Source organism: Anolis sagrei, chromosome 1 (genome assembly GCF_037176765.1).
Source record: "Anolis sagrei isolate rAnoSag1 chromosome 1, rAnoSag1.mat, whole genome shotgun sequence".
Lineage (NCBI taxonomy): Eukaryota > Metazoa > Chordata > Lepidosauria > Squamata > Dactyloidae > Anolis > Anolis sagrei.
Window position 1 is genome coordinate 242,321,562 of NC_090021.1, and position 27,001 is coordinate 242,348,562.

General features: G+C 39.2%; 1 protein-coding gene across 6 annotated transcripts in view; it reads right to left on the reverse strand.

The window, feature by feature from the left end:
• CHID1 (chitinase domain containing 1) overlaps window positions 1-26,325 on the reverse strand; it is a 130,405-nt gene extending 104,080 nt beyond the window's left edge. For 2 of the 6 annotated variants that reach the window (XM_060769045.2, XM_060769092.2), the window contains exons 1-8: window positions 23,444-23,642; window positions 20,228-20,369; window positions 17,069-17,218; window positions 16,484-16,616; window positions 15,632-15,676; window positions 13,713-13,819; window positions 12,764-12,825; window positions 5,432-5,524 (exon numbers count right to left, since the gene is read on the reverse strand). In XM_060769045.2, the coding sequence (XP_060625028.2) occupies window positions 5,432-5,524; window positions 12,764-12,825; window positions 13,713-13,819; window positions 15,632-15,676; window positions 16,484-16,616; window positions 17,069-17,218; window positions 20,228-20,341 (704 nt within the window). In that variant the 5' untranslated portion in view covers window positions 20,342-20,369; window positions 23,444-23,642. The other 4 variants (XM_060769063.2, XM_060769055.2, XM_060769073.2 and 1 more) reach the window with 4 other exon arrangements.
• Between the last annotated feature and the right edge of the window lie 676 nt (window positions 26,326-27,001).

Consider the following 27,001-nt stretch of genomic DNA (forward strand, 5'->3'; position numbering starts at 1 on the left):
ATCTAATCCTTTCTCACAATCCTGCCTTGTGCCTTTGCTCAGTTTCTCATCTTCCACTGGGAAGTGGGAGAGTGAAAATTCTGCATCCAGGTTATTCAAACAGAATGCCACCATTTTATATGTGATGGGTATCAGCTGTAATTGGTTTCTTACTTTATATATCATGTGTCAGGACTTTCCTCCTGCTTCGGAGCAGGACTCCTTGAAATCATCTAAGCCGCTGCCACACACTGATTTTAAACCTCTTTTCCCCCAGTAACTCAACAGGAAACTACCGAGGGCTTAACTTGGAATTTTCCACCTCTAACTGTGCAGAAATCTTTCTTCTCTTTCTTGTCAGTAAAGAGTACATACAGTCTCTCCTGCTCTCTAAACTGTCTGCATTTATTACTTTGCTGCATCGCTGGAAACAAAGCAATGCAATGTTATAATTTGTCTGAGAGATGTAGCTATCATTAGCTTTTTTAGATTGATAATTTTCCTTCAGAGCTTTGGAGTTAGAAGCAATTTAAAAATATGCAGACTCTGGTTTCAAAATAAAATATATATATTATAAAAATACATTGTAAATGTATCATTTTATATGGATATTCATTGCTTAACCAAATAATTTCTTTCACTGTAAGTATAATTATTCATGTGGGCTTAGCTTTAACACAGCAGGTTTACCATCAGCTGCAGTAAATCTTGCAAATTGAAAGGTTGGCAGTTCGAAGCCCAGATCAGGGGTGAGCACCTGAGCTTCAGCATAGCTCACTGCCCACCTAGCAGATCGAAAACCACTGTGAGTGGATAAATAGGTACCACTTAGCAGGGAGGTATTTTAATGGCACCATAAGGAAACACCAGAAAATGCCGTTGTTTCAATTAAAAAAGGAGGAAGTCTGTGAACAGGCTCTTTGACATGGAGGATGGCATGACAATACACACCCCCTCCATTCCCACATGAGTACAACCTCCAAGACGAAGATGGGAAAAGCCCATATACCTCTATCTGAACTGTTGTCTGTCTTATCTGTGTATAACGGCATTGAATTTTTGCCATATATGTGTTTTGTGATCCGCCTCGTGTCTCCTTTGGGGTGAGAAGGGTGGAATATAAATACTGTAAATAAAGTAAAATAAATAAATGAAATGCTTTGTGGTACTAATTTATTACAAATAATATACATTTGCAATTTATGAAGGAGTCAGACAACAGAAAGATGAGTCAGAGTCAGGCATGTAGCCAGGGGGGGGGGGCTCGGGGGGCTTCAGCCCCCCCCCCCCGAAATTTTCATGGTGGTTCGCGAAAAGGCCTTATTGGTGCATTATTTAAACTGTTATGTTTATTCATATCATGATCTGATCACCATACTCAATATATCCCATATGCATGGGGGTATTGGGGTAATGATACAAAAGGTTTGCTAGGCTAGACCCTCTTTCACTCAGACTCAGCCCCCCCCCCCCCGAAACTCAGCCCCCCCCGAAACCCCCCCTGAAAAAATTTTTAGCCCCCCCCCGAAACGAAATCCTGGCTACGGGCCTGGTCAGAGTTGAAACTTTTGCATACCTAAAGAAAGAGAGATTCTACCTAAACATTAGGTAGAACTTCCTGGTGGTAAGATCTGTTTAACAGTGGAATATTCTGCCTTGGATTATGGTGAGGTCTCCTTCTTTGAAGGTTTTCAAAGAAAGTATTAATGGCCATATTTTGAGAGTGTTTTGAATGTATTTTGCATTCCCGCATGGCAGGTGGTTAGGACTGGATGGCCCTTGTGGTCTCCTTCAACTTTACAATTCTATAATACTATAAAAATGCTCCACTATCCTGTTTTCCTTTTCTGGTATCTAGAAAAATTTTGCAACTATACTACATATGTATACAGTACCTGAGTTTAGACATGGTCACTGGTTCACAACCTAAGATAGTCACTGTATAGCTGGTCAAGCAGAGGAAGCTGTAGCAAAACAACACTTCCTATCCAGGTCCCTCTGTCTTCATATTCAAAACTGACACCACTCAGTATTCTATGGCTTAGCTGTGCTGAACCCACTATAGTCTCTAGAAAGAATTCAATACAGACCCTCCTCAAACCAACTGGGTAGTTTAAAATCCCCCAATAACCTTCCACGTAAATGAGAATCCCTGAGAATACAAAATCCCTTCCATCTAGCTTGCACCATTTCCACTTCTGAATGGGTCAGCTGGTGTCACTCAAGTTCCAAGGAATGTACCAATACCCTCTGACAGGAATGCTAGGCTCCATAAGGACCAGCCAAGTGTAGGTATATCCCTGAGCATCCTGCTTCACATATCCTCTCCAGGATATGACAAGTTTCAGGCTGCCAATCTCCTGCCATTTATAGGATGAGTTCATTTTGTTTTTTAAATCAGTCAATGTTTTGCATCAGAAGGGGCGATGATATCGGAATCCTGCTGTGATAAAATTGATGGGCTGTAAGTCATTAGAATGTCACAATGGCTTCCACTGACCTTAAGTCAGCAACATTTAGAGAACTGACAGCTTCCTCATCCCCAATCCATTAGGCAGAAAGCTCTCAGAATGTCAACATACACTTGAGATTCTAAAAATGCAATGCTCTTTTGTGTAAATCTGCACAGAAGATTATTCATCCTAATGGTCTGTAAAAAAAAACATTCCACCTGAGCAGGGTAGTCCTCAATCTCACATTAAAAGATATACATATTAGCCAAGCCAGGTGTAGCATTCTACCTAACTCGACAGAGTAAGGGCTGCAAGATGATGTTTAGTTCGGAAGATTGTCTCCATTCTACTTAACATTCAAAATATATGACTGCATTTTACAATATCTATTGTTTGCTGCAATTATCCTAGAAGTTGAAAGGAATGCATTAGCTTTATGAGAAGCTTAGTTATAATAATGACTGATAATGCAGAAGCTGCAAATGTGTTTGGGAGCACAAATTTGCTTTCTGTAAGAGACTCCAATTTGCAAGCAGGAACAATCTGCTTTAAATCTAAACTAAGTAGATAAAGGCCCAAGAATCACGTGTCTGCTCATCTTAACTGGGATCTAATGAGCCTGCTTACACAGTTGAGCTCTTATGGCAAACAGGTGTCATAGCAAGAAATACTCTACGAAATATGGAATCCCAGATATTTAAAGGGCATCTGTGAATATGCATTACTGGTAAATTGCTTAATGGTGAATCTCAAAAGCACTGAATGTTTTCAAACATTAAGAACCAAGTGGAATACACATAAGTCTACTTAAATCCCTAGGTGTATTCAATGTACAAGGACCAAGGGGTCTTGCAACGTTTCATCATAAGACACAAAGCAACTATTCAAAATATACGAAAAGAAATTCCACATAACATCAGAAAAATCTTCCCGATGGTGAAGAACTGTTTGACAGTGGAATATGCTGCCTCTGGAGGTAATGGAGCCCCCTTCCCGGGAGCTTTTGAAACAGAGGATGGATTTCCAACTTTTGGGAGTGCTTTTATTGTGTATTCCTGCATGACAGGAAACTGAACTGGATGGCCCTTGGGGTTTCCTCCAACTCTATGATTCTATAATCATGAACAAAACAACACAAAACCAAACACAAAATCCATGCACATGCTGAAACACAAACCAGTATAGCTGCAGTTTGCAGACCTCTAACAAGTGAGAGGCATTGTGGTGGGGGAACTCTATAGGATCAGGCCTGGAGTGGAAAGGCAATGCTATCTATATGATTACAATGTGAGCATACTCTTCCAGTACAAGATGAATTCCAATGATCAAGTGAAGGTGTTGATGCCTCACAGCCTTAGCGAATCACTGCTGCAGACTTAAAATACTGTCTACAAGCTTAAATCAGGGCTGTCTATGTCTACAAGCCTAAGATGTAGATCTGTATTACACTGGAGCCCAGACAGATCTTAGTTGGCTTCAAGTACTGCATGGCATCTAGGGTGATAAGGCAGAGTGGTTATTATCATTAGGCATTTCACCCATCAACACTACTTAACCACTGTAAAGATCTGAAAGATCTTTGCATATCATTTGAAGAAATAATTCATATCCATGAAAGCTCGTGCAAAAATACAAAACCAGCTAATTACATTTTCTCTCTCCCTCTCTCTCTCTCTCTCTCTACCAATCATTCTTCTGCTCTCCTTTTCACTATTAGGCATATTTAGTCCAATATAGTTAATAGCTCAGTTTTTGATGGTTGAAAAGAGAGAATTGAATAGCCATTTTAGAATACCATTTTAAATTTCTAGTATGAAGGATACAAGAATAACAGCTTCTCCACAAGTATATAACTAGCTTGATTGACACTAGGCTGATGAGTAATACACACATTAAACTCAAATATATGTTGCACAATTGGCAAGTTCTTCTTTCAGAATAGTTTAATACTAATGAGAGTAAAATATTTGGCAGGATATTATAAAAATTCAAAGTGGCCAGAAACAACGCGAAACATCCATCATGTACAAAAAAAGTGCAAACAAATAAAGATTATTTTTATGTAGGAACACTGCATTTTTTATATTTGCCTTCCCCCTCAGACTTACTTATTGCAAATACACATTAGGGTTTAAGAGAAGCTTTGCACTCAACAAATACTATCTTCAGAAAATCCATAACTCACATCTCAATTCAAACATTCTAATCGCTGACTTTTCTACAGCACACAAACACACGTGTGTGAGTTCTTTGCTTCAACAGTTATTAAATGCTTTAATGGGCTGTGTTCCACATTTTTACAATGAATGTAGAACTCAATGCCCACAGAAATAAAATCCTAGCACAGCCACACTTTCTAATAACCATCCCCTTCTTTTCCTAAGGTACAAAGCTCATTATTTTCTCAAGGAAGATACAATGGGTATATCCACTGTGGGCACGAAAATCTATGAATGTTCAATTTCCTTTATACACCATGGTACAGTAATATTGTGTCCCTTATATAAAATGGCACCACTCAAACAAATGCCAGAAAGAATCTGAGGATCTGTAAAATGGTGGGAGACTACAGAAGGGTATGCCTACAAATCAGGATAGTGTGCAGCACATTTTGGAATTTTAATGCAATATTTTCAAGCCATGGTTGGCTGAATCTATGGGTGCAAAACTCATGAATACTGAGGGCCAACTGTACTGACAACATTTTTCTCACATTTGATCTGTGCAACAATAAACTGATGACATATTGAACAAAACAGAAAAAATAATAGGTTGTTGTTGTAGTTTTTTTGGGCTGGATGGCCATATTCTAGAAGTAATATCTCCTAACATTTCGCCTGCATCTATGACAGGCATCCTCAGAGGTTGTGAGGAGAGAATGCTTCTAGAACATGGCCATACAGCCCAAACATACAGCCCAACAACCCAGTGATTCCAGCCATGAAAGCCTTCGACAATAAAGAATAATTTGGAATTTGATTTGAGAACAAGACACTCACCCTGGCATCACAGCAGGAGGGATGACCAGTATTAGCTTAAGCCGTGCCCGATGTAATGCTTCAGAGAGATGAGTGAGCAAGTGAATCAGGCCTCTGTAAAACAAGCACAGCAATAAAACTGCAAGTAAGAAATATAGAACAACGCGGACTGTTTTGAAATTGTCCTTTTAGAAGTAACATTAGAATCAGAAAAACATTATTCCCAATATACTTCTTGATCCTGAATTGTACCACCAATTCTTGATAAAAGATGCAACAAGAGATAATACATGGGTACAAAAAGGCAAGGTTTTTTCATTCTTTATTCTAGAATAAAGTACCAGTTTTCTCTTTTCAGACTGGCTCCTTGGGCAAGTGAATTAAAACAGCCTGCTACTTATTATTTGGGCCTTCCATCCTTCCTTGCCTTCACCAGGATGCTAACGGTTTTCCATCACTTGTCTTGTGGTTGGTTAGGATTAGAACTGCTTACAAGATTACCAACATAAAAAAGCTCTACTTGAACACCTGTCTTCCTTTAATTGTGTTTGACTCCCCTTTATAATACTGTGGCAATGGGGAGATGGTAGGATCAGTCTCTGGCAGGATCAGTCTCTCTCTTCATTCCCTAATTGCTAATATTATAAATATTTGCAGTCCAATTATTACCTGCACAGTTAGTTATATGCTATTGTTCACTATCCTTAAATACTACCCCATAAATGACTATTAACAATCCAAGTTCTATCAGAAGAGCCAGGAGACATCTATATTTAGAAGGAACTATTGTCCTACATTCTTTATTCATCTTCAAAAGCACCTAACCTTGAGGTAGTTCCACTGAAATTGTAGATAATCATATATCAAAAAGCATTAAATAGCAATATGAAAACAGTGAAGAAAGCTGACAAGAAGAAAATTAATTCATTTGAAATGTAGTGCTGAGGAAAGGTTCTACAAATATCAAAGATTGCTAAAAAGAAAAATCAGTAGGCCTTACAACAAATGAACTCTTAATAGAAGTTTAGATGGCTAAATTGTGGCTGTCACCTTTGGGACGTATCATGACACAGCTTCCTGGAAATGATGATAATGTTTGGTAGAGCAGAAGTCATTAGCAAAAGAAGGAAACAGCATGGTAGGTTTATTGAAACAAGGTAAACATGTCATTGGGCTTGCAAGACCTGAGGAAAGAAGTTCATGATCTGGGATTTTGGATGTTTCTTATTCGAAGGGATGAATGTGGATGGGATTGAAGAGTGTTAGCAGAACACAAGCTTAACATGAATCAACCATGTGATGAAGCAAATAAAAACAACAACAACGTGATTCAACAGAAGTATACTGGCTAGATATTGAAGGAGGTAATAGCTCCACCCTATTCTGCTTTGGTCAGACTTCACCTGGAATATTGTGCCCAGTTCTGGGCAATACTATTCAAGAAGGATATTGAAAAGCTGGAAAAGGGTGATCAAAATAAATGACATAATAAATCTATCCCTTACTGAGCTGTGACAAAATGGTGCTCTGGATCCCAAAGCATCACTCTAGCCATTGTTTGGTCGTGGATGACTTCAACATATCATTATAACCGCCCTTAAAAAGAAACCTTCACTTAGTTCTGAAACAAAGAAATGAATAAATATTGAGGTGTCTACTAAGAATGGGTGCTTTCCAGGTTATTCTGTTTAAAAACAGAAGCAGCATTCTTCTTCAAGGATTTAGTAGCCACATGTAACTAACACATGGACTATCAGAAGGGCCAAGGGACCACGTCTTTTTTATCTTCAATGGACAAAAACAGCAGGATTTCTCAGCAAGACTTCTAGAACAGTTTCTCCTGATCATATTGCTTCTCTAGTAAACAAAGGAAGCAGCACAGTATTGTAGTATAAACATAAGATTGGAGGAAAGAGGAAGATAAATTACCTTGATTTTTCTGCTATTATTTCAGCACAATTTTGCAGCTATCACAGAACTCAGCACTGTCTCCCTACCAGTATAGGCCACAAAGGGAAGAAAGAGGGGGAGAAAGATTTTATACTCTTTTAGGAAACCTGTCAATGTAAGATAGTTTTGCTACTAAACTTGTATCATAGCGTTTTACTTGATTTATGGTAAAGGTAGAAGAATGGTGGCAGTTGCTTTTGTAAGAAAAATAGCCAGGGAAGATTTAAGTACTGGCAGACTAACTTGTCAAGCAATGTCTCTGCCCCAAGAGCACCTTCAGCCAATTGCAGGGATTAGTGGTTAATGCTCAGGCTTCATTTAAGTGTACTTCCATTTGTCACCCCAAACAGACTATGTAAATCAAGTGTGCCTGCACTCTGCTATCCCCAACATCCCTGGCTGAATGCCCATTTACAAGCAACCTATAAATTATATCCCTGTTCTTCTCAACAGTAGTGTTTCCTGTATGAGGACCATATTTTCCACTATTACCGCTGTCAACTTGGGAAGAAAAAAAAACATACCCTCTCCTTTCCTTTTGGCTTTTTAAAAAAAAACAACATAATGAGTGGAGAGCAAACCTTTCTTCACGTCAAAACACCATTAAATATTCATTATGTACTTTGCCATTGTCAAGTTTAACTTCAGAGCTTCTCTAAGGCATATGCAGCTTTGGGAATTTTCTCGCAGACCAATTAAGATTGTCTTTCTTAAAAACGCTTGCTGGCCATAGTCCTTCTAGATAATGCCAGTTGTCTGCATATACAAAGTTCTCGTTTCCCTTTTTGCCCCTTCACTCTCAACCTCATTCATTAAACATATGTTCAGACACTTCAGGCATCACAGGACTGCTCTGTCCTACTTGAAGCTCATAATGATGCTGACCTCACCAGAATGTTTAACTCAATACACATTATTTATTGTGTGCTCCTAGAATATCATTTTAATGTTAACTAAGATTCAAGTTTAATGGTTGCTCACTCTGCTCTCTAAATCAACAATTCTCCAGGGTCAAATAAAAATTAAAAAAAGATGATAAACAAAATGAAGCCAACATTAGAGATAACTAACAAAAAGTTAAAACTACAATGTATTGTCGAAGGCTTTCATGGCTGGAATCACTCAGTTCTTGTGGGTTTTTTCGGGCTATATGGCCATGTTCTAGAGGCATTTCTCTTGACGTTTCGCCTGCATCTATGGCAAGCATCCCCTTTGAGGATGCTTGCCATAGATGCAGGCGAAACGTCAGGAGAAATGCCTCTAGAACATGGCCATATAGCCCAAAAAAACCCACAAGAACTGAGTTAAAACTACAATTTTTAAAGTCATCTTAGTTCAAGGATGAGTTATTGCCAGTTGTCCTTTCACTGCCCTAAGGAAGGAAGCAACTTACTGTAAGCCTTTGATTAATAGGTTAAATTCCCAAGGCTCAGACAGTTAATAAGACACCTGAAGGTCAAATGCAGATGTTCAAGCAACTTATAGCTAACACAGCATATGGTGAAGGAAACTTTGCAGTATTAGCACCATCTACAGTTTAATCTCACCTTGAACAGAACACTAACTGTGCTTTTGTCTACTGAACCAAGGCCTCCTTAAGGCACTGAATTGTCAGAAGCCAAAAACCATCATTATGCAAAATTAAACACTTGCAAGAGAGATCTGTTAAGAACCAGGACTAATTTTTATCTTTCAACCTATATATAGTTCAGGAAACAAAACACACTGTAAATGTAAAGGAGACATTTGTGAATACTGACAGACAATAGACATAATCTGAAAGGAACTTAACATATATAAACCCTATAAAAGGAGCTAAGGAAGCAAAAGTGAAAAGAGAGGAACAGGAGAAAGTAGCAAATTTAGGAATATTGGAAGCAGTCTTCTAACAATTTAGCCCCAAACTTTCCATTCTGACAGGCAGCAACCCAGGGTTTTGCAAAGCAATCTTCCCTGGATCTCCTTAGAGATCCCTGGCATTTTGTGGTAGTCTCCCATCCAGATTCTAACTGGGCTCCTTATTAGTTTCCAAAACCAAATGAGATGAAGTATCTCCAGGATGACAGGGTGTGAACATACAAGCAGACCTTAATTAAGAAAGCCACTGCTAGGAAAGCTCCTTTCTAACATGGAGAGGGAAAGATCCTACATTGCCCATGTCCTTTTTCTTCTCTTCCTCCTCACCTGTATATCTGGAAATTTCTTAACAGTTTCAAAATTGAATGTATGCTTACAACTGTTGAAGGTGGGCTGGAGAAACAGACAGATGACCCTATGGATACTAGGGGTGGGGGTAGTCATAGTATAATATATATTTCTTACCCACCTCTTTCTGTGATTTGAGGCAGCGAACAGCAACACATATCATATTTTCTTAACCAAGACATACCATATTCTTACTTTGGTTCAGTTCATATATCACAATCGCAATTTATTATGACCAAAAAGTGGCATGGTAAGCATGGGCTGGCACACATCACATTTCGTCATAGGCAAGAAAATAGCATTTAAAACACCCAGTCTTGTAATTCAAACAAAATACAGCTTTCTGCTTAACAATGAAAAGCTTAACTTTTTGAAACCAAACTATTTCGAACCATGATTTAAGATCCTTGCTCTATTTAACTGCAGTTTGAAGGGTTATTAGTTTCCTCATATTTGGGTTTAAATAGAAAATACTATTTTTGCTCCAAATGATAATTTGTATTTCCTTCTCTTGTAGATGAAAGAAAGAGGAAAAACAAAAAGATAGAATGCAAACCTTACCACAGCAAAACAACACATTGTTTACCATGGATGAACTTTATCCATACCAGAATAGGCTCATATAGTACAGAAAATGGGAAATTGGGAAAACTTCCAATTTCCTCACTTCTGCTTTAATAGGCCACAGGGGACTCGTGACTCTCACCTGCAATCATTCCATGAGCTCTAATAGACCTTGGGGACCCAGTATCTTTGCTATGGTCAAGATGCCCAATTCCCAGAATAAAAAACTGCAATAACTGTAGCTAGGTCCCAGTACACCCACTTATATTGCACCAAAACACCATGCTCTCTCTCTGAGTTGTTGTTGTTTTTTTTAAACTGGGGAAATGCAAGTATCCCTATAATTGGTTGAGTACTACTTAGATTTTAGATAACACAGACAAACAAAAAAAAATTATTGGTGTCTTGATTTTAGGCTTGGTCCCGGGGTTCTTTGGGGTGCTGATTAAGAACATTGAATTGGATAGACCACATCAGCTTTAATTTCTTAGACATGGCTGCAGTGGTTTTCTATGGATGAGCACATAGCGACTGGTAGATGCCATATGTTCTGTATCTCAAAACCTGGAGCTGATAAGGGGAAACTGGTGCCATTTTTGGAATTAGCAAGTCATGGAATCATAGAATCATAGAGTTGGAAGAGACCACATGGACCATCTATCCAACCCCCTCCCATGCAGGAAAAGCACAGGAAAAGTCAAACATACCCAGAAATAACGCTAACATTTGAGGAACCAAAATGTGTGTTGGCCAATGTATATGTAGCATTCATATTAACTACCCTGAACAGGGGCTTGTCCATGTCCTATACAAATCTCTGCTTCCTCAACATAATTATAAAAATAAAGGAGGCTTATCTTACTCTGGATTGTTCTACTCTATAGAAATATTGTTTTATACAGTGCTGATAAAGTATTATCCTGATCCGCAACCTCTAATTATGGCAGAATATCTATCTTTTAGCTACACATCTTTGTTACTCGTCTTACCCCATTTGATGGTGAGTAGTGCTTGCTCTGAAAATTGAGCTCCACTCCTTTCTTACTTGAAACAAGTGTTTTGATTCCTGTGAGCACTTACAAACCAAATTAAAAGCATCAAATAATCAGAACCTAATTAACCAAGGGGTCTTGTTCCTTTTCAAATCACTTGACCCTGATTAAGATTATCAACATATAAATGTCATATACCAAGATGTAAAACAGCAGGATAGACCTACCAATGCATTTAGCATCTTTCCTTCTAACATGTCAAGGAAAAAGAAAAAGAAATCTTCTAAAAATGAGTAGATACTGCCACCATGAGGGTGGAGTATGAATGTCATGACAGATTTCAAGTAGCAGTACACATATAGCACTTCCAGCACTATGATTTTCTCCCCACCGTAATTAAGACATGAACTGACAAGCCCGGGGTTAGACAAAATATATTGTAATACAAGAAAATCCATGTCTCATCATTCAACAAGAATGATTTTACAGACACAGCAGATTGAATCTTGAGAACTGCTGCAGACCTGGTTATGGAATTTTATATAGAAATTGGGATTTAGTTTTTTGCTCTTCAGAGAAAAGCTACATGACTCACTACATTAGGAATTATTTCTGAACAGACCACCCTACCAGTTTCATGAGCAATTTCCTAAGAAAGATTCAACACAGACTGAATAAGGATTATGAGAAAGGATTATGGATGAATGGTACCATACACTTTATATGTTTTAAATGTCATTATTCTATGTGTTTTATTTGCTTGATTGTTTTTATTGTTTTAGTTGACAGGATATGTTTATGGTTGTTTTATACAGCATTGAATCTTGCCGGAGTTGTAAGCCTCCTTGAGTCCCTCCATGGGGCTGAGAAAGGTGGAGTATAAATTTTTGGTCTGCAAGAAGTAAAAAAAAGAGTGAGGAATGATGAGGGAAACTGAGTTATTCTTCATGCGTCTTGCAACCTTTTCCTCCATTATCTGATGGTCATTTGCCTCATTTGATCTAATCTATGATTTTACAGGTATCGCAAAATCAGTGTCAACAAGAATTATTTTTATTAGTGACAATTTGCTAGTTTGAATGAAGAAGTGTGGGAATGACTGGCACTTCAAGTTTCCAGTTTCAAGGTCTAGGTGTCACTGCAAAACATACTTCTACCACAGTGGTTCTCAACCTGGGGTCCCCAGATGTTTTTAGCCTTCGACTCCCAGAAATCCTAACAGCTGGTAAACTGGCTGGGATTTCTGGGAGTTGTAGGCCAAAAACATCTGGGGACCCCAGGTTGAGAACCACTGTGAATCTACCATATTGTTGTACCAACTTAGAAAAAAAATACAGAATTACTCCAGTTTGACAACAGTTCTGGCTTGCTATAATATAATCTGAAATTTCTGAAGTCACTTGAATTGCATTCATTGGAACATTTCCCATTTCACTATGGAAAAATCAGGACTCTTGGTGGTACCTACTCTGTCATCAAAATCCTTGGCTTTAATTTTCGAATAATAATCTCAAGACTGTTCAGAAATTAGCTCTGTCAGTTTTAGAGAAACTTGATTAATAATAGTATTTATGATCACAATTTTAAACTGCCTAATCAACATATGCATACAAAGGTAGCATTAAAAAAGTTCTAGACTTACGTTTTCTTCTGATTTCCTAGCTGACTCCAAACTTCAGCCACAAAGCCATCAAAGTTCTCATTCTAAAATAAAAAAAATAAGACATTATTCTGAATAAGCAGGCAACATAATTAAGAATATTAGTTTTGATGTCTTGTGAAAACGTATCTGCTCTTTGGATCTTAATCCTTTTATCAGTGGAATATTGATAAAAAGCTTTTATTTTCTCCACTGCTTTTTATTACTATTTTATTTTTATCCTGCCTTTGTCTCATGAATGTGACCCAAAGGAGCTTATAACAAAATAGCACAAAAACATAAAATGGAAGTATGGAAAACATAATTTAAGAAAACAAATAGATGTCTGTGTTTATGGATTTTTTTAGTTTTATCTGCACAACAGTCTCACTTTGCAACATGACTATATATTTGAGCAAATACATGTAGTTAAATTGTATACACAACCCATGCTGCTTGAGTGGAATGTATTACAGCTTTATAATGCAGCATCTGAACTGATGACATGATGAAACTGATGAAATGAGAGATGTGGAAAAGCACAAGATCATAGGAAAAAAGAGCCAGCACGTTACAGGTAGATGAGCAAGGCTTTTGATGCCCAAGGAAGATATTCATAGGTCAAAGCTGACATGATGGCAAGTAAGAAATCTTGAAGGTGCAATGTTTATCTATAGACACATCTGAAAGCAATTGCTTTAAAGTACTGGAATTTAGCCTAGAGATATTTCTACTCATGTGCTAAAGGAACTGATTCTATTGTGCGCTAACAACTCATTTGCAAATGTATTTCTACACCTAGGACTCAACACTCATTTATTAATTTTTGTTTGGACATTAAGATTATCATGGAAATGTCATTTTGCACATGTTGCTTATGACAGTTTTTTTATCACACACATTTTTGCATCTCATTTATTTACCTACTTACTTCTTATAGGCATGTTTTTACCTTTGCTACTTGAACCATATTATCTGAAAGCTCTTCTATTTCATCCTCACTGTTAAACACACTCTCAAAATCCTGGTAACTCCAGCCTTCAAATAAAATTCGAGGTACTAAGGATTGAACAGAGAGAGCAAACATAATTAGTAAATCTGATGTGATTCATACCACTATCTTGAAAACATTCCTCCTTAATAACTATATTCCATCCTCTTCTTCCTCTAATCTACAACTTCTTTTTCTGTGTTTTGACATATGTGTGTGTGCATGCCTTCAAGTTGCACATTGACTTATGGCAACCCCATGAATGTTTCATAGTGTATTCTAGAGCAATGAATACTTAGAAGTGATTTTATCAGTTCCTTCCTCTGAAATATAGGCAAAAGTACCTGGTGTTCTTTGGCAATCTGTCATCCAAGTACAAACAAGAGCTGTTTAGCTTCCAAGATTAGATGGGATCTGAGTCTTTAAGGTATTTCAGCTCCTATTTTCAAATATGATTCCAGTTTAATTAGTTCTTCATATGAACAGGAACATTCTATTGAACACTTATTTCAATTGTAGGTAGCAATTAAAGGGGACCTCCAGGCAGTATCTATGGTTTCATATCACATCACTATCTCTATCAAATATGAAAGGGCCGGGGGGCGGAGGAGAGACTATGCAATTTAGTCTTCTATGTGTCCAGAACTCACATCTACTCATTCATCATGAGGTTTGTACTTTTGGCCCATATAAATATTTGAACCAGGCCTTCATTCAAGTATGTGCAACTTTCAGATAATATGTGGCCTCCAAAGATCTTAAGCAGAGACACACCAGTGCCTCCTGTCACATAACTACAAAGCCTGATGAACTACTGATTTCCTGTGATAAGAAGTAAGCAAAGAATAATTTGTATTAGGACTTTTGAGAGAAAGAAGGTGGATAAAATGTTCTCCATGTCCTTGAAGCAAAAACGGGGCGGAGGGTGTAGGGTGTATATATGAGTAGCTGCCATTTTTGCTTTAAAGGAGCATGGAAAAGGTATGGTGCATACCTTACTAGAATAAAAGATAAAGGTTTCCCCTGACATTAAGTCTAGTTGTGTCCGACTCTGGGAGTGGTGCTCATCTCCATTTCTAAGAGCCGGCATTGTCTGTAGACACCTCCAAGGTCATGTGGCTGGGATGACTGCATGGAGTGCTGTTACCTTCCCGCCAAAGTGGTACCTATTGATCTACTCACATTTGCATGTTTTCAAACTGCTAGGTTGACAGAAGCTGAGTCTAACAGTGGGAGCTCACCCCACTCCCCAGATTCAAACTGCAGACCGTTTGGTCAGAAAGTTCAGCAGCTCAGCGGTTTAACCCACTGCACCACCGGGGGCTCCGCTTGCTCAAATAGAATAACTTTATTGTCATTGTACAATGTACAACAAAATTAAATGTTTTCCCCAGCACACATCACAAAACAACACACCCATCCCTCCACACTTCAACCACCACCACACAGCCACCAATGCCACATCAATGTGAAACCATTGAGTTTAATACAGTTAAAGCTCTAGGATAAAAGCTATCTCTCAGTCTGTTTGTATGATTTCAAAGTTATGTGATGAGAAAGATCTATAGGAGACTTTGAAAATATGTCAAGAAAGTTTTTCAAAAAATCATTTCCAACAAAGCTTAGCTTGGATGCTCCCAGGTCTATCAGTTGGGGAACTGCAGTTTCAGTAGGGAATTGATTTTATTTTATTATTTATTTACTTTGTTATTCTGCTTTTCTCCTAACATAAGGATTAAAGGTGGAAAATTGAAGATAAAACCTATCCTATGGCCTCCAAAAACCTCCCCACCCACCCTTGCAAGGAATTGGTGGACAGGATGGGACAAATATTACATATGGGGTGGGAGGCAAATATAAAAGGTTCATTCCAAAGTCACCTATTTTGATGTTTTTGGCATTCTTCTTTACTTCCTTCATCCAGCCTATTAAAAAATAAAGATGACAAAATCATTAAGGACAATATTTTCAATTACAGTTCATTTTTTTAAAGACTCTTATACTCTTTGCCTGCCAAATGAAGCCTAGGCGGATCCCTATGGAGAAACAAATTGCTTACATAAAGTCAAAAATATACAATTTGGAATGCACTGGTTTAGGTCACAGTAAAGAGAAAGTCATACACGCACGTAACTAGGAAAATCGTGTTTGCCTTTTTGTGCCCTACTAGCATACTGAAGCTCTGCAGTCTTTCAAGGCAACTAGCAAAAGGCTCCTTACTGTGCAGTGCCAATTGTACTCGTGACATAAGTTCCAATGAATCATTTGGGCCACAGTTGTGCCTTCGTTTGTAGTCCATTTGTGCGATTTTCTATTGGACTCCAGCTCCCATGATCTTTCCTCATTGTGATGCTGCCTAAATAGAGGTATTACAGTCCAACATCTATATGGCCAAATATTTCCAAACCTTACTGTAATAGTTTACTTCATAACCAATCAGTTAAGCTGCAACATGACAGAAAAAGATTACTGGATTTCAGAAATTATAACTGGAGATACTAGTGTAAGTAAACTGGCTGGATTATTCCATGGTAGGAACACAGTTGGGTGTTTTATAGAATACATCTAATTACTCCAACTGCTCAGTCAAATTTGACATTACTCAATATTTTGTAACTACCTATATCTGCAAAGAAAAGTGTTTAACATAAGAGCTCAGTATATTTACACAATCTACATCAACACCAGAAATCAAAACTGCTAAAGCAGACGGCACAGAAAAGATTAATGACCTTGATCAGCATCATGGAGGCCTGTCAGCTGGAACCTCTCCTTTCCCCTTCTTTTCACCTGAAGCCACACTGGTGAGATCACCGTAAATTTGTTTCCAAATGTTTTCGCAATATCATAGCCATGGCTGTTCCACTAGCAAAGAGAACAGAGAGAATACATTTGTACATAATCTTGTATAGTACAATGCTGTTGTATAATCTGTGGCCGCATGCCTTCAAGACACTTCCAACTTTAATGACCCTAAGGCAAACCAAGAATTGCGGTTTCTTGTCAGTATTTGTTTAGATGGGATTTGCCTTTGTCTTCATCTCATGCTACAGGAGGGTGATTTGCCCAAGGTCACCCAGTGGTTTCCATGTGTGAGTGAGGCTTAAGATCCTGGTCTCCAGAGCTGTAGCGCAAGGCTTAAACTATTACACTACTCTGGCTCGCCTCATATACTTTCCATCATATTTAATGAAAAACAAATTTTGTTAATGTTTCCAACATACGATTCAGACATATAGGTTCATTTATAACCACATCTTGCCCCCATTATCCCTACATATGGCTGCATCTCTTACCATTTTTTTCTCAATACTTACTGGTGTAATGTAGCCTAGAACATCTCCTGGGAAATGTTTCTCTCGTGCTTTTTTAGCACAGTAGCTTTTATGTTCCAGGATAATATCTCTTGTCTTTGAATCAGTAACTACCAGTCCACGGTCTTGTACTGTTTTATCTGAATGGTGAGTCTGTCAACAATAAATTATCTTAGAATTCATATCCATAATTTCTATGCAGATGTAATGATAAATGATAATTCAAGTTGGGTTTTTTTTAAAAAAAAAATTAAGACACACAAGCAAAAGATTTCTTAGCCATTACAGCCAAAGAAAACCACTATTTTCAAAAAATTACAGCCAAAGAAAACAACTATTCTCAAAAACAGATAGTAGCAAAAACTATACCAGAGAATTGTTGCCAGAAAATTATGGTACAGTGCTAACTATATTAGGCGAGAGGAATTTTGGTTCCCCAAATCTTTTGGTTTACAACTCTCACAGTTACTTAATGTTTTCTGGGTGGGTCTGATAAAGATAGCTATTGATATAGTTGCTCTCTGTTGGAAATCCAGTGTGGGGCTAAATACACCTTGGATTCAAGGTAGCATGTCTCCTCACATGCTGTTTCACTATTTTATGATTTTTTGATTTGATACTGAAATTATCCATTTTGGGTATCTCATATATGAATGCAAGTTAATAGGAAGAAATTAAATTGTGCCAATTTTTATAGTGTCCCTATACTACTTATGTTGTTAAATGCCTTCAAATAAATTCTAACTCGTGATAACCTTACTATACAACTTTCTTGGAAAGATTTATTGAGAAGAAGCTTACCACTGCCTTTGTCTAATAGTGAGTGAGTATGACTGCCCAAAGCAATCCAAAGAATTTCCACAGCTTAGCAGGGATGTGAACCCTAACTTCCTAAAGCCTTAAGATCCATCTATATTACAGAATTAATGCAGTTGACACTACCTTGCCTAGCATGACTCAAGGCTATGGAATCGTGGGAGTTGTAGTTTTACAAGGTTTTAGCCTTCTCTGCCAAAGAGAGCTGTTGCCTCCAGAGATCTATATTCCAAGGATTTTATAGCACTGAGCCATGGCAATTAATGTGCATTAATTGTAGTATAAATAGATCCTTAGTCCAATGCTCAAAATCATTACACTATGATGGCTCCCACTTCCTATACTATTTTACATAAGTTTTACATATAAGGACGTTACGTGAAAGAAACTTTAGAAACAAAAACAGAGGTTTAACATATTCTAAAAAACACTAAGCCAGATGCTCATTCCATTCAAAGAACCTAACACAATCTAGCCAATGGAGTAAGTGTGGGAGAAGAAGAGCTCTGACCACTTTCCCATCCCTGCAACATATCCCATGCTGCTCCTGGAAATGTCTAGTCCTCAAGAAAAGCTTTTTAAAGCAGCACAGGAGGAAACAGCAATTTTGAGCATGGCTCACCAATTTCCTTCAGTGCAACTCGCCTAAATACTAATCTGGACTCTCCATTAACTGTATAAAACATTATTTTAGAAACAAGTTACTAAATGCTGGACAATTGTTATCTAAAATGCTTTAGCACAGCAGGTTAATCACCAAGCGGCAATAAATCTTGTCAACCAGAAGATTGATAGTTCGAAGCCTGGGTTACAGTGAGTGTCTGGCCTTTCATCTCCTTTTCTGCCAGCCTAGCAGTTTGAAAACAAATTTGAGACACATAAATAGGAACTGCATTGAAACGGGGAGGTATTTTAGGCACGAGGAGGAAGTTTACAAACAAAGAAATAAAAGCTCTTCAGCAAGGAGATGGAGCAACAGCACTTCCCCATGGGCAGAACCAAGCACAACCTGCCAAAATATGGGAAAGCCTATATATATATATATATATATATATATATATATATATATATATACACCTCTATCTGTTGTCTGTCTTGTCATCGTGTAAGCAGCATTTAATGTTTGTTGTATATGTGCTCTGCGATCTGCCCTGAAACCCCTTTTTGTGAGAAGGGTGGAATATAAATACTGTAAATAAATAAATTAATGAACTAGCTGAGCGATTATTAAGAGACACAGGTGTTGCTCTTAACATGCTTATGTACAAACAATCTAATAAAAGCATTCTAAAAACCATAGCTGTTTCTGAATGTTCATTTGCATCATAACAATCAAGCCAGGTATTTATCTTATGTAAAATGTCTCACCTATAGATAAGATGTTCTGAACCTCTTCACACCACAACTTTCCTGTGAAGAATTCACTTCCAGATCCTCATGTGAACCCTATTGATAGCTAATTAAGCGTAATGAGCATAATAGCCCAATCTACTCCACTAAAGGGATACAAATGAGGCTGTGCAATCAACAGCAGCAGCTGCCTGAACATATGTGTGACCTCACATGATACGGTGATGTGGTAAGTCTAAAATAAGGTAACATAAGGAATAATTCACATTATTGGGGGAAAGTATGTTCATATCACTTACTGAGCTTTCATTTTACAATTAGCAAATAAGCTCCGAAACTATGCATCTGAGTTGTTTGATATAATCAAAACATATTAAGTTTTCAAGGGCTTTCATGGCTGGAATCACCTGGTTGCTGTGAGTTTTCCGGGCTGTATGGCCATGTTCCACAAGCATTCCCTCCTTACGTTTCACCCACATCTATGGCAGGCATCTTCAAAGGATGCCTGCCATAGATGTGGGTGATGCATCAGGAGAGAATGCTTCTGGAACATGGCCATACAACTTGGAACCTCACATCAAAATACATTACACCACAACAAAGTCAATCCTTACAACTACAGAATTATTGTGTGTCTTCAAGTCATTTCTATTTTATGACAGTTCTAAAACAAACCTATCATGGGGTTCCTTTGGCAATATTTGTTCAAAAGGGGGCTTCCCACTGCCTTCTTCTGATGCTGTGAGAGTGTAACACAGGCTCAGAAGGTCAGCCACTGGGTTTCCGAGGATTCAAATCCTGGTCTCCCAGTCCTAGTCCAACCTTCAAATCACAATGCCATGCTAGCTCCCATTACGTAATTATCTACTTACAAATATAGGAGGCTGTTATGAAATCAGCTGCTCTATATACACACAGAGAAAACACCAACATATCAGAATACAACACCTCAGAGTATCAGAATGAAATGCCACGTAATGTGTTTTCTTTTCTTACCTTTTCTTCCACTATTTTTGAAGTTGCTTTTTTTGTGTCTTTCTTTGACAATGTAGCCTCAACCACCTGCGAAGCCAGGGCAAACAGGGCAAATCCAGTAAAGATGCATCTCATGGCAGCAATAGAAACTCTAGTCTATTTTCTGTGCAGAGACAAAATTAAAAACAAATACTATTAATACATTAAAATGAGCATATCCACCCAGAATGTAGTCTTCCTCTTTTCCTACTACCCTCCACCTTTCAAACCATTATCATTTTTCCTAGGGAGTAATGTTCTGTTATGATATCACCAATATGACAGTTTCAGTTTACTCATCTTGTCTCCTAGTAGTTTATGCAATTTTCTAAATTCATAGATGGCATTCCAAAATGCCAATTGGTAAGAAGGGATGACTAACATTTGCCATTATTAGGAAAGTATCAATAAGTAATAAGTTCGGATATATTATTAGTGGCTTGTTGCAACATCCACCCTATCCAAAGTATTCATATTTCAATTGATCCAGATTAAAGTAGGTTCTTTTTAATTAAATGCATAGGGACCATGTGTGTCAGAACTACTGTTAACAGTGAAAGCTCTTTAATATATACAGCCAGTCCCCAAGTTACAAACAAGATAGGTTATGTAGGTTTGTTCTTAAATTAACTTTGTTTGCAAGTCAGAACAGGTACATTTTTAAGTGTAACTCCATATATTTACTTTAGATAGCATAGGGAAGGGTTAACATTACTATGATTTTTGTTATGCTGTCCGTGCTCCTGTTCAGAAGATTTCCTCTCACTTTCTGTCCCTGTGATAATTAGATTTGGAAAAATATGGCTTGTTGTGGAACGATTGTTGATGAAGCTTCAATAAAGACACCTTTTCCCCATGACAACTCAAGAGGAAAATTTCCCTTCCTAATGATAGATTTCGCTCACTTCCTGTTATCTCAGCCCCCATTCTTAACAGGTGTTGTTTGTAAGACGGATGCTCATTCTACTCATGCCTTACTAGTGGCCAGTGGTTCAGGCTCTTGAAGACTGGAGTTCAATATGTGGAGGATTATATTATTTGACTATAATGCTCCTGAGCTTTGATATTTGAAAAGCTCTTAAGGGAGCTTTCTGGCCAAGGATTTGAACTACTCCTCCATAAACAGCCATTCCCTGGATCACATAGGCTGGAACCATCGGAGTGAAAAGTGGGATAATAGTGCTGCAATTATGTAATGTGATAGAGTCCCTGGACTTCACAGTCTCCTAGCCCTATTTCAGATTCTGTAGGCTTTACACTGCATCACGGATCCCGCAAATACATACAACACTGCAATGCTATTTATAAATGTACTTAATTTATACCCTTCCTATCTCTCAACATTGTAGCTGGAGGCTACTCTGAAGACAGATAAGAACCAAATACAGCTGGCCGCGCAATGGGTTAAAGCACTGAGCTACTGAACTTGTTGACCAAAAGGTTGGCAGTTTAAATCCGGGGGATGCTCAGAGGATGCTTGCCACAGATGCAGGCGAAATGTCAGGAGAGAATGCTTCTAGAACATGGCCATATAGCCCAAAAAACCTGCAACAACCCAAAGATTATTGTTATTATTATTATTATTATTATTATTAATGACTGTGACTAGCGCAGAGCAGTTCCTGTGGATTAAATAACCTGGAATGTGATTTGCGATCATCATCAGATGCGACTAGGGAGCAGAGAAAGAGAGAGGAAGAAGAGACCTGGCCTGAATCTAACCTGCAGAATTAATGCCATTTGAACTGCCATGGCTCAATGGGAGTTGTAGTTCCACAAGGTCTTTAGCCTCTTTTGCCAAAGAGTGCCTCACCAAAGGTAAAAATCCTATGATTTCGTCAGCATTGAGCCATAGCACTTAAAGCAATGTCAAACTGCATTCCTCCTACAGCAGTTCTCAACCTTCCTAATGCACCGACCCTTTAATACAGTTCCTCATATTGTGGTGACCCCCAACCATAAAATGATTTGCTGACACCCCTTGGCGACCCCGACCCCCAGGTTGAGAAACACTGCTCTACAGTATAGAGATAAAATTATTTCTGTTGCTACTTCACAATTGTAATTTTGCTACTGTTATGAATCGTAATGTAAGTATCCGATATGCAGAATGTATTTTCATTCACTGAACCAAATTTGGAACAAATACGTGATATGACCAAATTTGAATAGTGGTGGGGTTTGGGGGGGGGGGGTATTGAGCTTGTCATTTGGGAGTTGTAGTTGCTGGGATTTAGAGTTCATCTACAGTCAAAGATCATTCTGAACTCCACCAACAATGGATTTGAACCAAGCTTGACACACAGAACAGCCATGACCAACAGAAAATACTGGAAGGATTTGGTAGACCTTGACTTTGAGTTTTGGAGTTGTAGTTCACCTACATCCAGAAAGCACTGTGGACTCAAATAATGATGGGAAAGGGGATTCCACCTGAACATTAGGAAGAACTTTCTGACTGAGAGCTGTTCCGCAGTGGAACTCTCTACCCCGAAGTGTGGTGGAGGCTCCTTCTATGGAAACTTTTAAACAGAGGCTGGATGGCCATCTGTTGGGGGTGCTTTGAGCGCAATTTCCCTGGTTCTTGGCAGGGGGTTGGACTGGATGGCCCGTGAGGTCTCTTCTAACTCTATGATTCTATGGATCTGGACCAAACGTGGCACAAATACTCAATATGCCCAAATGTGAACACTGGTGGAGTTTGGGGAAAACAGACATTGACATTTGGGAGTTGTAGTGGTGGGATTTATAGTTCACCTATAATCAGAGCATTCTGAACCCCACCAACGATAGAATTGGGCCAAGCTTCCCACACAAACCCCCATAACCAACAGAAAATACTGTGTTTTCTGATGGTGTTAAGTGACCCCGCCCCCCGGGGTCCCGACCCCCAGCTTGAGAAACACTGTTCTACAGCATAGAGGCAGTCGTGGATGGGGAGGCAAAATATTACAAGATGTGAAAGTGGCAGAACACGGGGACAGGCTTCCACACGACTGTTCAGTATACGCACTCTCCCCATGCAAACCATGCACATACCAGGAGGGGAAATAGAACAAAACCAAGTGACCAGAGCAAGGCAGATACACAGAAGGTTGAGGCTCTCTTGAGCCCGCCAGGGAAATCGCGCCACCATTGGCGACACGTGGCAATAGAAAGGGGGGGGGGGGTCTGCCTGCCTTTGGACTCCCCTCCCACCTTAGTTTGCGATTCGGATTCCTGCCCCCGTTTCCCTTCTGCAAACCGGAGCTCTCTCCACTCGGAAGTGAAAGCCTTTTGCAAGCACGCCTTTTAAAGGGGCCGCCAGCCGCGGACACAGGGGCCCTTTAGCTGCCCTTGCTTGCAGCCCGGTTGCAGGACAAGCAGCAGCTGCAAGAAGGCAAACCTCCTCCCCTTCTTGCACACAATCCTTACAGCAGGGATCTTCAAACGCTGGGCCTCCAGGGGTTTTGGGACTTCAACTCCCAGAAGCCTCAGCCACCTGAGTCAACGAGGAAGGAGTCTGGGAAGTGAAGTCCAAGGAGGCATTTACAACAATCATGGGCAAACTCCAGGTGTTTTGGACTTCAACTCCCACCATTCCTAACAGACTCAGACCCCTTCCTTTTCCCCTTCAGCCGCTTAAGAATGTTAGAATGTTGAGTGGCCAATCAGAAACCATATGCAAATTAGGAGGTCGAGGTAGCTCATGAATGGTCAAACTTGGGCCCTCCCAGGTGTTTTGGACTTCAACTCCCACCATTCCTAACAGCCTCAGGCCCCTTCCTTTCTGCTTAGCTGGCTGAAGAGGAAAAGGAAGGGTCCTAAAGCTGTTAGGAATGGTGAGAGTTGAAGTCCAAAACACCTGGAGGGAGGGGCCAATTTTCCCCATGCCTGATCTACACCGCAGAATCAATACCAGTTTTCATTGCCAGGGCTCATCTTATACACATAGCCTGAAGGTCACTTTAAGATACAATATTTGAAATAATTTTGCACGTGAAACCATCAGAAAACAGAAGTGTCACTATCTCAGCCATCCATGTGGACAATTTAGGAGTATTTGGGGATTCCAGATACAGGAAGCTCAACCTGTACAAGAACACTCTGGAAGTTTCCCTCTAGCAGTGCTGTCACTTGTAATCACTCTTATTTATTTACTAGCTGCCCCCTGCTACGCGTTGCTGTAGCCCAGTCTGGTGATCTGGAAAATAAAGTACAGTAATGAGAAAGTGTTGGTTTCTAATATATGTAATTTCTTTATGCTTGTGGGTAGAGTATTTCTTGCTGCTTCTTTGTCTGGTTTGCCTACTCTGGAACATGCAACACATAATTGTTCTTCTTTAGGGCTCCCTTTCAAATCTATGATACTATATCTCTGTGTGTGAATCATATGTATCTATCTATATCTATGGCTGGATGGCTCTTGTCAGGAGGGCTTTGGTTACGTTTTCTTGCCCTGGTGAAGGGACCTGGTCTGGATGACCTTAAGTATTTTCTGTTGGTTGTGGGGGTTCTCTGTGGGAAGTTTGCCCCAGTTCTGTCCTTGGTGGAGTTCAGAATGCTCTTTGATTGTAGGTGAACTATAAATCCCAGCAACTGCAACTCGCAAATGTCAAGGTCTATTTCCCCAAAACTCCATCTGTGTTCATATTTGGGCATATGGAATATTCGTGCTAAGTTTGGGCCAGATCCATCATTCTTTGAGTCCACAGTTCTCTCTGGATGTAGGTGAACTACAACTCCCAAAACTCAAAGTCAATGCCCACCAAACCCTTCCAGTATTTTCTCTTTGTCATGGGAGTCCTGTGTGCCAAGTTTGGTTCAATTCCACCATTGGTGGAGTTCAGAATGCTCTTTGATTGTAGGTGAACTATTAATCCCAGCAACTACAACTCCCAAATGACAAAATCAATTTTTTTTTAATGATGATCACTCCTTGGGTTAGTAAATGTCTTGTGGCCAAATTTGGCGGCAATTCGTCCAGTGGTTTTTGAGTTATGTTAATCCCACAAATGAACATTACATTTTTTTAATATATAGATTTATTTATTTCAGACATTTATATCCCGTCCTATCTCAACCTCCGCAGAGGGACTCAGGGTGACTGACAACAAAAGCATAAATATACACCTCAGATTTAAAAAAAAAAAAACAGTATAAAACATTATAAAAACACTAGGGTGCAAGCCACACCAAGGGACCCCATCAGAGGGACTGACACCAAAATTATTATCTCTAAAAAAATGTGCAGTGTTTCAGCATAAATTTCTTATGTTTTATTTGCCAGGCAGTATTATTCTCCGTGCCCCCTCCCCCTCACACCTCTGGAATTCTTTCCCTAAGGAACTAAAGATGACCCCTTTTCTCCTCACCTTTAAGAAACAGCTTGAAGACATACTTCTGCTCATTGGCTGAGGAGGCGTAATAGATAATGGCATTGCTGTTATACCTCTGAGTAACATCTGCAATCCATACTTGGGTTTTGCCTGCCCCACTAGCTCAGTTGACATCTTGAGCAATGATCAGTTTATATGCCCCCAAGGAACTCTGTTGACTCTGGGAAACAGATGCTTTTGTTTTATGATTGTTTTATGTTTGATGGGTTGGGTTTAAATCTAATCAAAATTTGTTAAATTATAATTTGGTTTTTATATGCTGTGTAGTTTAATTATCATTATTATGTGTTTATTAGTTGTTATGTTCAGGCATTGAATGTTTGCTTGTTTCTGACTGGAATCCTGAGTCCCTTCGGGAAGATAGGGCAGAATATAAATAAAGTATTATTATTATTATTATTTTACTGACACAAAACACAGTATGATACAGCAAATGAGATATACAGTGTTCCCTCAGTACTTTGTGGTTCGCTTCCTCCGGACTCGCTCTTTCACTGTTTTTTTTTTTTAAAAAAACAAATTAAAATACAAGTAGCAAAGAAAAAAGCATATGCTGCCACAGACTTGAGTTGTTGAGTTACTCACAGAGAGGCGTGTGTGTGGCTGGCAAAGAGCCACGAAGTGGTGCCGGCGAGGGGTGTGGAGAGGGCCACCAAGGCAGCTTCCACCAAGGCTTCTTTCTAGTTGCTCTTCCTTGGTCGACCGGGTGAGAGCCCCATGACAGTGAGGAAGCAGGAAGGGAGGGAGAAGAGTGGCTCCAGCAAGGGGAGGGGGAGGGGAAAGAGGAGAGGAAAAGAGAGAGAGAGGAGTGGGCGGAGCTATACTGTACATATACAGTATAGCGTCCCTACATCGCGGTTTTTCACTTATCGCTGGGGTTCCTGGAACAGAACCCCTACAAAAAGTGAGCGAACACTGTATATGCTGGATTTTGTATCACAAAATCACAAGTCAAACACTTCCCAAGTGTTTAGGACTGTGTGATGTATTTTCGAATGATGCACACAGATCAAAGTAAGGTGGCCTTTTGCAGTTGACAGATTGTGATTTTGTCAATGTTTATTGTTTCCAAATGCCGGCTGAGATCTTTTGGCATGGCACTCATTGTGCCGATTGACACTGGGACCACCTATACTGGTTTATGCCAGAGCCTTTGCAGTTCGATTTGCGGTCCTGATAATGGCTGAGTTTTTCTTGTTTTTTATCGTCAATTCGACTATCACCTGGTATGGCAACATCAATAATCCAAACTTTTTTCTTTTCCACAATTGTGATCTCTGGTGTATTATGTCAGTCTGGATTCGTTAGGCTGAGTATTTTTGCTTGTTCATTTTCCACTACCTTTGCAGATTTATGATCCCACCAGTTCTTTGCTATT